This window comes from Triticum aestivum, chromosome 3B (genome assembly GCF_018294505.1).
Source record: "Triticum aestivum cultivar Chinese Spring chromosome 3B, IWGSC CS RefSeq v2.1, whole genome shotgun sequence".
Taxonomy (NCBI): Eukaryota; Viridiplantae; Streptophyta; class Magnoliopsida; order Poales; family Poaceae; genus Triticum; species Triticum aestivum.
In genome coordinates this window covers 800,466,840-800,479,090 of record NC_057801.1, presented here as the reverse complement: position 1 = coordinate 800,479,090, position 12,251 = coordinate 800,466,840, and the positions used below count along the sequence as shown (strand labels likewise).

The following is a 12,251-nucleotide window of genomic DNA, read 5'->3' as shown; positions in this document are numbered from 1 at the left end:
ATCTGATGTATACGCACGATCGCCTTGATGTTTTGAACATACAACCAGGTCGTCCTACGAATCTCAGTTGTCCATACCGGATTTCTAAAAGAAGTGGAGACATGACAATCAAAGAATGGAAAAAATGTATGGACAGTCGTAAGGAGCTTCTTCCAAGCAAAAGGAGGCGAAGCGCAAGAATTGGAGACAGGATGATCTCCATTCTTCATAATGGAGACTCGGGGTCTATATTGTTTTATGCTATTTTACCTTAAGGGTGTTTAGGTCATACCTGATACTGATGATCATGTGGTAAGAACAATTATATATGTAGGGTTGGGTTCGACGACTATGAGGATGATGATCGTATGACTTGTTATTAATAACGAGTAGAAGTTGTATGATGATGCATGATTAGTAGGACTTATTATTATATATGATGATGTATGATGCAAGCATGCATGAGTTATTATATATCAGCGGGTGAAATGAACATAGCAGTATAAGAGAGGACACTTCTCTCTATTAGCTAGCTAATAACAACCTAAAATTAACCCCCAAAACCCCTAAACCAGCCACTTTTTTTTTTAAAAAGAAAAACCTCAGCTGCTGACACGTGGAAGCCTTTTGGTCCCGGTTAAAGTCACCAACCGGGACCAAAGGCCCCCTTGCCTGGGCTGCTCGCAGTGGCCACGTGGAGGACCTTTAGTCCCGGTTCGTGTTAGAACCGGGACTAAACGGTGGAGGCGTTAGTCACGACCCTTTAGTCCCGGTTCAAGAACCGGGACTAAAGGCCCTTACGAACCGGGACTGATGCCCCCTTTTCTACTAGTGTATTTTCGTTGAGAAGTACTTTTCTTTCCCTTCATCCCTTCAATTTCCGCCTACGAGCCTGTTGATTCGCCTCCCCTTCGCTTGTCGCTCCGGGGGGCCAGTCGTGAGGAGGGAAATCCTGGTGCCTCGACTGCGGCTATTAGATTGTAGTGTTTTAGTCATTGTGGGGGTGGTGCTCGGACGGATGGGGACACTTCTTCGAGTTAGTCTTCCGGGCTTCGATCTTTCTCAAGTTCATTCACCAATACGGATTAGATGGAAGTACGATGTAGATTTCTTCAGATCGATTTAAGGATTCAACGGCGATGACTGCGGCTCCGGGGCGCTGGTCCTTAGGACCATCGACAACGTTAGGGCGGCTTCATTACGCGAGCGGTGACAACAACATGTCGTCTGCTTGTTTTGACGATGCCAGTGGTCGTTCGGTGATCCATGGACCTCAATGCAATTTTTATTATGTTTGAGGTGGTCTCTACTCCTTGTGAATCTTTATAATATATCCAATCATTTTCTCAAAAAAGTGATTTATAGACCAATTTTTATCATGTTGGGGGTGCTTTTTTGTAAACTTTTATAGTATATATCTAGACCTTGTTCGAAAAAAGAGAGACAAAGTGGGAGTGTGTGGACTTCTCAACACGAAAAAAATAATTAAGATTTGAGATTGTATTCATATTCCTATAGAATGAAGGGCATATGAATGGATAAATAGTTTTTTCCTCTTTGTCCTCCTGCTTCTCTCAAAAGACAAAGAAAATCGTCTTGGATTTCCAAATAAGTGTCGTTGCCGTCGCCGGTTCGCCTCGCCTTCGGGTGCCTGAAGTCGCCGACGAGACGAGGGTAACCTCGATTTTTGGCCGTGGTAGCTGTATAACAACGGTGCCCTCAGTCTGATTCCGAGATCTAGAGGTTGCACGGCATGACGTCGACGAGTGCAGGAGGAAGATGACATCGACATCCAGTTTTGTGTTTTATATTTTGCTTGTATAAGGATGGTCTTGTAAAGGTTTAACAATTTTTTGCCTATGACCTTGATCTTCTAAAAAAAAGAGGCATACAATGGATGCCATAGAAATTTGATGACCCAATCCTACAATCTACAAAGTTTTATTTTGTAAAAGAAAAAGTAGGAATTTTTTTTTTGAACACAAAAGTAGGGATTGTAATCTTCCATCCCTCATACAAATTTCTTTCAATCCGAAGAGAGCAGGCTCGACCGATGCTCGCCGTATTCGTGTCAGAGACTCGATTACAAACTCTAGGATAACAAAATCGCAATTTAGACTGAAATTTATGTTTTCGAACGTCTTACACTGCTTAGCATGGCACAAAAGTCGTGTGCATTTCACGGCCGATAAGGTGAAGCCGCATCGGGCGGTAAAAACAACACTCATTCTGTAGGTAGGTAGGTAGGTCGGGACGCGCCGCACGAATCTCGGAGCAAGCAGAGCCGCGGATCCGCGACGCGCTGGCCACGGCACGCACCTTATCGGGCGGTAAAAACAACACTCATTCTGTAGGTAGGTAGGTAGGTCGGGACGCGCCGCACGAATCTCGGAGCAAGCACAGCCGCGGATCCGCGACGCGCTGGCCACGGCACCGATAAAATGGCAGAGGAGCCGGGGAAAAGCCACCGGGTAGCGCCTGTCCGCCCGGTTCCAAAGCCAAGAACAGAGCGCTCCACCACCACCGAGGCAGAGGCAGAGAGAGAGAGAGGCCACGAGGAGGAGGAGATAAAGGGGAAGTCATGGAGGCGATTTGCTGTGGAGATTCGGGTGCGTGATCTGGTCGGATCCCGCTTTCCCGGGAAGAGGCCGTGGCGGTGGTGCCGGTGATGCGGTGGGTGCTGCCATGGTGTGAATCAATGATGTCCTCCGCCCCCGCCTATATCCTCCCCGTAGCCCCCCCTCCCTGCCCCGAGATGCCGCATTAGCCACCAACGCACTCCCCCGTCTCCCCCTCCAATCTTCACCAATCCAAGCCTCCCTCCGGCGGCGGCGACGGCGGAGAGATCGGCGAGATTTCCCTCTTCCTCCCACTCTGTCTCTGTCTGAGCTCGAGGAGAGGGAGAGAGATTGAGAGGGCCTCCGTGCGGATTGGCTCGGTTCCTCTGGTTCTTGCTCCCAGCCCGGCCCGCGCGCCATGACGGTGGTCGACGCCGAGACCCGGTTCCACGTCCTGGCGGTGGACGACAGCGTCATCGACCGGAAGCTCATCGAGATGCTGCTCAGGACCTCCTCCTACCAAGGTGCGTCCACGCCCATCCAGATTGCTCTTCCCCCCTCTTTCGTTCGTCCCCAAATCTCACGGACGGACTCTGTTCTTGGGGGCCGGCGCGTGCAGTCACCACGGTGGACTCCGGGAGCAAGGCGCTGGAGGTCCTGGGACTTAGAGACGAGGGGGACGACTCCTCCTCCTCCTCCTCACCCCCTTCCTCCTCCGCCCCTGACCACCACCAGGTACTACCACCAGCAAGAAATCAGTTGACTCTGTTCTTTCCTCTGTGCTTGAGCTGTTCTTTCAAGAAATTTTAATGGAATGAGATCTGAACAACCCATGTGCTCCTCTGAACCTGTTGTCGCAGGAGGTGGGCGTGAATTTGATCATCACTGACTACTGCATGCCTGGCATGACAGGATACGATCTGCTGAGGAGGGTCAAGGTAAAAGAATTCGCAGACCCGCCTTCAATCTCGCCATTCTTTCATTCGTTCATTCATTGGTCTCAAAAAGTTGCTGTGTTAATTCGCAGGGGTCATCTTCATTGAAGGACATTCCAGTGGTGATCATGTCGTCTGAGAATGTGCCTGCCAGGATCAGCAGGTCAGTCAGCACAATAACCTCCCTCCCTCCCTCCATGAATGCTCTGCCCTGCCCCTACTTTTCACCAGCCACCATGGCTGATCTAGTACTGGTAGTAGGTCATGAGATCGGCGTGTTGCAGTAAATGGGACTGATTTGGTTTTCACTGTTCGGGTGCCTGCCTGCCTGCCTGCATCCGGTTTTGTTTTAACAGTGCAGTACATGGTCCTTTTATGTACTGTATGATGAGATGAGGGGGAAGGGGCTGTGGTGGGGAGCAGAAGGAATATCTTGCCATCATAGAGCAGCAGCTCTTGCTTAAAGGAGTAGTTGAATGGCCAGTGGATATCAATTAATATGTGCAAGGAGGCCTCTTCAGACTTTGGGATTGGTTTTTTAAACAGCATCAAAGATTTGCAACTTTTCCTTCCTTCCACCCTCAATTTGCAACTTTGGGAGTAGGAGTGAAAAGGCTAGCCACCAGCTCATCCATCCATTCATTCATCCAGAAATAGGCTGTCTAGCAGTTTGGCACTGCTACTAGCTCTAAAACTTGCAAAGAAAAAATTATAAAACACTAGTTCAACTATTTTTCTTCTTCTTCTGGAAGAAGACATTTTCTAGAAAGAATGATTCAAGCCACAGAAAATGTGTTTTTCAACGCTCTCGTTTCCCGCAATACCTAATACGTAAAAGTTTCTGCAAACCTCCAAATAGTCGCTGAAATAACGTGGCGATAGAATCCAAGCACGAAAGATTTGGCCCCTCGGATGTGAACAATAGCATTTGGCGATACGATATGACAAGTGGAGGAAAAAGCGGAGGAATTCGCCCCCGCAACAGTCGCGTTGATGTTGTCGCAACGGCAAGGCAACGGGGGGCCATGAATGCCGGGTGTTTTCATGCGTAGATTGCATATCCTGGCGACAACGACCCAAAGCATTTTAGGAGAAAATGTGTTGCTGTCATCATCAGTGCCTGCCTTGTGGTGGTGGTGGTGGTGGTGGGTGGTCAAGATCTCACACAATCTTTTCATGCTCGACCCCAAAGATTTGTTGTGAAAAAGAAATGTGCCGTTTGTTTTTTTTCTGAATTTTTCTGTGGCCTTCCACTTGGCTGCTGCTGCTGCTAGTGGTCAAGATGGGAAAAAAAAAGAACACTTGGGGGGGGGGGGGGGGGGGGGCAGAACGAAAGGGGTGGCGTTAAAGAAGGCCATTGGGTGCGAGTCAAAAGGGCCTGGAAATGCTCAAGACCGTATCTCTTTGCTTGTCCGGGCAAAGATCTCTGACATGTACTGCCTAGTGTGTCCTTGCCTTTGAGTGATGTGATGGAAAGGAAAGAGTAGCTATCGACCATTGGAAGCAATGTTTCATTTTATTCAGTGTAGAGTTGATGCGGTAAATCTTGGGTTGTTTCTGTGCTGAAGAATGAATGAATGGAGTGGTTGGGATTGAAATTTCAGGTGCTTGGAGGACGGCGCGGAGGAGTTCTTCCTCAAGCCCGTGAAGCTCGCTGACATGAAGAAGCTCAAGTCGCACCTGGTCCGGCGGAAGCAGCCCCAGCTCCAGCCGCAGACACATGAGAAGCCACAGCCGCAACCACAGCAGCAGCAACAGAAACCACAGCCAGAGCAGCAGCTGAAGGCAGAGCAAGCGCCAGCCGAGCCGGCGGCGGAGGAGGAGGCAGTGACGGCCGGCGGAATCACGGGTGACTGCGGCGGCGGCAGCAGGAAGCGGAAGGCGGCGATGATGGAGCAGGACGGGGCGAGCACGAGCCTCTCCAGCGGCAGCAGCGGCCTGGCGGTGGAGACCTGAATCCTGAAGAAACTCAACAGAGACACCCCCAACCAAGAAACCTCATGTTTCTCTTGGCTCCTGCAATTTTTTTGGGGTTTACTTGCTCATATGGGAGAATCATCATCGTCGTCATGGCTAATAGTAGCTCCTGGGGTGGGGTAAAATATTTACTTAGTTCTAAGTGAAGAACTAGAAAAAACATACTACTTTTACACTAGCTGAATTTTGGTGTGCTCAGAAAAGAGGAGCAGGGGAGGGAAGTGGGGGTGAAAAGTGAAACCAAGTTGTAGATAATGCCGGCCGGCCGCCGCGGCGCCCGCCCCCGGATGATGATGATGATGATTCTAAGACTAATTTTATGGCTTATTTATTCTGACCACTGTTTTTGCATTTGCGCTACTGCACCTTTGTGATGTACGAGAAAAACTGATCGAAATGTTTGGCTCACAGCTCAATTCGTCACCCAAAGCTCTCCCCTGAGCTGTACTACTAACCTTCAGTACAAACACAAGGCGTAGTAAAAAATTCATGCAGTTCAAAATTTTATGGAATTTTAAGGTGTGGCACGTACGGGCGTGTGCTGGCGCTGCGTTGTTGCTGCGTCAAGGCGGGTGGGTGGGTGGCGGCACGTTGCATTATGCTATTTGAGGCATAGAATGGAAGCAACTTGGGTGGTTGGAGGTTGGGGGCGGGCAGGCAGGATCCGGCAGGATCGCCCGGGATCGGCATCCACATGGCTATAATATTGTCCCCAGATCTTCATCCGATCGCCTCCAGCGGTAGAAAAAAGGTGCCGTCGGCCCGTCGCCAGCGCACGCACACGCCTCACGGTGCCGCTATCAAGTTGCCTCCGACGAGGAAGGCGTCGTGGAGCTAAAATACAGTCCCGCAAATTCGCTTGCGTCCTTGCACACGCGATGACGCAAAATGTTATGCAATATTTGTGCTCTCCGCTTCACAATTTGCTGCTCCTTTTGTTTCGAAAATAAGTGTCGCCGATTCTTATTTCGGGACGAAGAGAGTGCTATGTTTAACCTTAAATAAACCAAGCAAGCGGGGGCGGAAAATGCTGACAGGAACCGACGTGTTGCCGGGCGTGGCCGGAGCAGAAGAAGAATTTTTCATCCTCCGACCGACTTCACCTCGGCCTGTCTCGCTACTCCGTCCGTTGAAGGCTAGGGCACCGTCGTCTTGGATGTACTCCGCACGGTGCCTTCACCAAAGGGATGGCTTGTGGTTGCACCCTTATTAGCCCTAGCCAATGGATGCCCCGAAAAACCACCGGGTCGAGGAGATCCAGCCGCTCGTTCAGAGGAAGGTGCCTTTTTGTGACATGCTTATGTGCCAACGATGTCGCATGCCCCGCGAGTAAACATTGCCCACAAACACCGCCCGATTTTAATACACCGCACAACGAGAAAGCTACGTACATTAGTATAACACAAAATATATCCGTCACACATAAACACGCCTCGTCTCGAAGGATGACAGCGGCCCCGAGTTCAAATGGATCACAAAACGGATATCATTCAAATAAATAAAAGTAGACAAGAAAGTCACGTTGAATTTTATAAGTGTGAACGTCACCCTGCGCGCTGTTTTGCTAATATACGTCCATCGTAGGAGGGTCGCTTTGGAGTGTGCTCAGGAACAATAGAAGTTTCCCTGCAAAAAAAAAGGAACAATAGAGAGGTTGTAATCCACTGGGTTTTCACCCGCAAAAAAAAAGTAATCCACTGGATTTCGTCATCAGGCAGAAAGAGAAGAATAGAAGCTGTAAGGTAATCCTCCAGATTGACACCCTCGATACGATGTGAACAAGTCGTGTTGTGCATGACGCTAGACATGTCGATCGAGCACACATGTAGTACAAATGACGTGCATCATGGCGCGCTCGCAAACACCATCGTCTCCTCCGGTTCCCGACCCGAGTGGATGATCGTGTGATCGGAAGGAAGGAGACCGTGATCGACATGGCCACGTACACATGGAGCCACTCGCCGGCCGGAGAGGCAGCCAGATCACAGCGGCGTGGCGTGGCACAAAAGTGAACGGAAATACAGTAAAATAGTACTAACCCCCATGCTGCGGTGCTAGCTAGCTGACGGAACGACTGACCGGTGATTAGCAGAGGAGGTGTGTCACTTGCCTTGCCTGACCGAGAGGCGAGAGATTTGTTTCTTTGTGTCCCTTTTAGGTTTGTGTCTGCCCCATCGATTACAGTTACGAACGGAAGGAATTGCAGCGCTGCTGGCCGTGTCTCCAATCGGTCGGCAGCCCGTCAGTCGACAGATCTGGTCGCGGGAACAGGAAATGATGTGGATCGATCGACTCCTCTTCTTTCTCTCTCTTTCTCTTTGCGTGCCTGCTGCGGTGGCGACAGTTTCGCTTTGCTTCACGTGCGGCGCCGCAGAGACGGCAGGTGGGTGGATGAACAATGGTTGATCTTTTTGTAAAAAGAAGCATGGCAAAAAATGTCGAGGTAATAGCACACCACATCCATGAACTTGCAGCGAATGTGATGATTTAGTTCAGAAGTTGCAAAAGTGAACTGAGGCCTCCCAAAACTTGCACCCCTATGTGATGTTTTGGTCCAAAGCCAATCACAGCGCGACAAGTGGCAGTTGAGAGCTCGGACTGGTCAGTGCTGGCATTTTTGCATAAAGGCCCCTGCCGTTCCTTTTAATGAACCAGCACTACCCCACACCTGAATTAAATACAGTGGACTCCTGTTGAGATCCGTTTGATGTCGGCTGTTCTGTCGGGGGTGACCGCGGTGGCGATTTGATGATGACGTCGGCCATAACTTCATCGTCACCGGAGTTCGCCGGCGGCATGGAGCCACCTCCTTCCGCTCATCTCATCCGGCCGCTCGGCATCATCCCACCGGACTATGGTGAGCCTCCGCCTCTTGTCTGTTCCGCCTCTTCTCTGTTCCGCCTCGCCTCTATTACCGCCTCAGCCGTGTAATGTGGTCGCCGTCAACATCAGCGCCACCGCATCGGTGTGTCTCACGGTGGTTTGAGGGGTGAATGGTGTTGGGTGTGTCTCACGGCAGTAAAACTAGGGTTTTGGCCGATTAGATTAGGTTAGGTTTTTTGGCAACAAAGTCGTGGTTTTGGCCCGGCACTGTAGTTGGTTCTTTCGTTCATATGTTAGTAGTTTGTTATACTAGAGTAGTGGTTTGGTCCTCTATTTGTGTGCAAAGAAAGCAATGGTAATAATCTGACTATAGTTGCTTGTGTTCAATGCCACCAAATTCAGTTGTTCAATGCTCATGCTTAGGTGTGCAATGGTCATGCTCATGCTCAGGTGTCTGTGATGCCACCAATTGCTTACGTTCAATGCCACCAAGTTCAGTTAGCTCAAGTTCCTGAATATTTTTCATTTGACTATAGTTATCTGAATTTTTTCAGCTAACTGTTGTTATCTGATTTTTTTCAGTTCATTGTAGTTATCAAAATGTTTCAAGTTCACTGTAGTTAACTGAATTTTTCAGTTTACTGCAGTGAACTGAATTTTACAGTTAACAGTACACATCATTTTTTTCACTTATGTTGATGTTAAGGTAAGTGCTTACAATGTACACTTATTTGATGGAGTGTGCGATTCAGAAACTGGACAAAGGGTGGACACTCCTTTCTTTACACTTGAACTTGAGCATGGTGGAATTTTTAGTGGACCAATAAGTAATTTGGAGTACTGGAACCCTTCAATGATCCATGGTTGACCATTCAGATTTCGTCAACAATTTCAGCGCTGAATCCATATGCACATTGCCCTCAATTCAGTGCTCCGTTGCAATGCGCACATCAAGTGTTCTAGCAGCCAGTGGAGCATCTTCCCACCACAATCTCATTTCTGCCAATGAAGAAGACCAATTTCAGAGATTGCTGCAACAGGAACAGAACCTCAAAGTTTGCTGATAGAAGGTGCAAAGCATAATTTGCTTACTGAAGATGGACTAGCAGTTATTGAAGATATAGTTGTTTCTGAATCGAATTTCAGTGATAGTGATTATGACATAGATGAGGGGGATGATGATCTTTATGATGACAACATTGACTTTGATGTTGATGAACAAGCTTAGAAAGAAGAGGATGATGTGGAGCCAGATGACTACTTGTTTGATGATGAAGATCTTAATCTGTCCATTGAGGAAGCAGAGCAATTGAGGTACAAGTTTATAGCTTTCAATTCAAAGGTGGACATGGTTTCCCCTGTCTTCAAAGTTGGGATGGTCTTTGCTGATGTGAAGGAGCTAAGACTAGCTCTTACTGCATATTCTATTAAGAACAGAGTTCAGATCAACAAGATAAAGAATGACATACTAGAGTAGAGGCTGTTTGTGAAAGAGGTCGCCCATGGTGGCTAAAAGCTGGCAATGACAACATGACAGGGGGATTTGTAATCAAGGCTTACTATGCAGAGCACATTTGTCAGAAGAAAAGGAGGTTAAGGCAGATGACAGCTAATTTTCTGTGCCAATATTTCATTGATGAGTTCAAGGATGACCAGAAGATGTCACTTGGTACATTTTCAAGAAAGATCACCAAGGAATTCAACATGACCTCTAACAGATGGAAGGTAGCGAGGATTAGAACTGCAACTCTGAAAGAGAACCATGGTGATGAATAACAGCGGTTTAGTAGGCTATGTGATTATGGTTATGAATTAAGGAGTACAAACCCTAGGTCTACATTTCTTCCGTCGACTGAGCTAGTGAAAGACACAACATTTCCAATGGGCAGTAAGTGTCTGAAGACACCGTATTGGTCTTATGATGCATGTAAAATAGGGTGGTTAAAGGGGTGGAGGCCTATCATTTTAATTGATGGTTGTCACATGAAAAAAAAGGTTTAAAGGAGTGTTGCTGAGTGCTGTTGGAATTGATCCAAATGACTGCATTTTCCCCATTGCAATGGGTTGGGTTGAAGTAGAATGCACAGGTTCCTGGGAACAACTTTGAGAGATGATCTAAACATCACTAACAATAGGAAACTGCACAGGTTTCTGATTGTAGCGACTCGACCTCAAACGGTCAAGTCTCTGTGCGTAAGTGTCATCCCTGGATCGGTATGCTGACACACACAGTACTCAAGGATCTATAACAGAGGTAAATCACATGTATAAACTAACGTAAATACTATTACCTCAATCCATATAGCGGAAGTAACAACAAGGTTGTGGATTCCCATCAACACCAACGGCAAAGTTGAGTGTAGAAATCGTAACCCTAACATATCACTTACGCGCCGTAAGATTCCCGCAACATGAGATGTTGCAGCCATTTAGGTCAGTACATTGAATGTAATGGCAAATTCACACCATAGAGCAATGACGAATAATAGCTATCACTACATGCATATATGGCTGGTGGAAAAGCTCTATGGTTATAATGTTTTTGCGAAAAGCCAATTTTTCCCTACTTCAAAGGAATAAATTTTATTTAACTACACAGTTGTTTAAAAATATTGAAAGGTAAACCCCTACTCAATCCCAATTAAAAGTTAACAACCCAACAAATTAATTAAGTAACATGATGAGATCAAATCAATAATTCAAATACCAGATACTCAAGATGTCCATAACCAGGGACACGGCTAATCATGATTTGTTTGTACACTCTGCAGAGGTTTGTGCACTTTTACCCACAAGACTCGATCTCCTCCGTTGGAATTCTCGCACTACAACGTGTTTGAGAAACGGATGACCCAGACATAGTCTTTCAGAAGCGTTTACACCTTACGATGGGTAGACAGTTACACCTACTTTCCCCTACATCTGCTAGTCTATCACTATAAGAGTTCACACGACTTAATCAGCTATGCTAGAGCCCATAGTAGCTTGCGGCTGCACACGGAAGTTTCTAGCATGAATAATCTCATGATCCCTTTGAGCCTGGGTGGCGGTCCATAAAAAACAGGCAATCACTGGGATCCCCAGGTGCCTCAATCCACCCAGATGTGTATTAAAGTTGCCACCTTAAATAAACCATTAATTAACAATCCCACATCTGTCATGGATTCACTCACCCAGTCCACGTCTACGAGCATAACATAGCAATATAAGCAATCGTAGAAGTAACTCCCAAAGGTTTGATAATAAAACAGGTAATAGGTACTACCTCATCTACTTCCCAATACCCACATATTAATCAGATCCTAATCATGCAATTGTTTGAAGATTGATCTAATGCAATAAAACTGGGTAGTAAAGAGGTATGATCAAAGTGTTACTTGCCTGTTGTAAGGGCATATTTATCCCTAAGTGTTTTGGTGATTGATGACAATGCTTTTGTGGACTAATCGTGTGCCTTGAGTTTCTCAGATGCTTCATCACTAGGCACAAGACGGTTCGGTGCCCCTCTAAGACTATTTAAGACGGCGTTTTTCTACGTTTCTTTTTGGTGGATTTGAGTCGTAGGAGAGCCGTACTATTAAGAGGGGGTCCGCGTCGGAAAGGTTCGGGTGGAATCATCACGTACACGTTTCCTTCCTTGTCTCCACATTTCCCTTGCTCTTTGGAGCATCCCCTGTTTATCCTCTATGCGATTGTCCTCACTGCTGTTGCTGAGCTTGCGGTAGTGCTGCTCCCTGGAGCGGTAGTACCGCACGCACTTGCGGTAGTACCGTGCCACTGCGCGGTAGTACCGCGGGAGCCCACGGTAGTACCGCTCCTCTGGAGTCGTAGTACCGTGGCTCCCTGGCCAAGTACCGCTGATTTGCGGTAGTAGGGGCGGATGTAATTTTTTACATCCGCGCCTGCACGGTAGTACCGCACGTCATGCGCGGTAGTACCACGGGAGCCCTCGGTAGTACCGCTCCTCTGGAGCCGTAGT

General features: G+C 47.6%; 1 protein-coding gene across 1 annotated transcript; it reads left to right on the top strand.

The window, feature by feature from the left end:
• Nucleotides 1-2,432: 2,432 nt before the first annotated feature.
• LOC101290612 (two-component response regulator ORR4) lies at nt 2,433-5,783 on the top strand. Its single transcript, XM_044496100.1, has 5 exons — nt 2,433-3,061; nt 3,157-3,272; nt 3,398-3,475; nt 3,565-3,635; nt 5,077-5,783. Exons 1-5 carry the CDS (start codon nt 2,956-2,958, stop codon nt 5,426-5,428), a joined length of 723 nt encoding a protein of 240 aa, XP_044352035.1. The 5' UTR covers nt 2,433-2,955; the 3' UTR covers nt 5,429-5,783.
• Nucleotides 5,784-12,251: the final 6,468 nt, after the last annotated feature.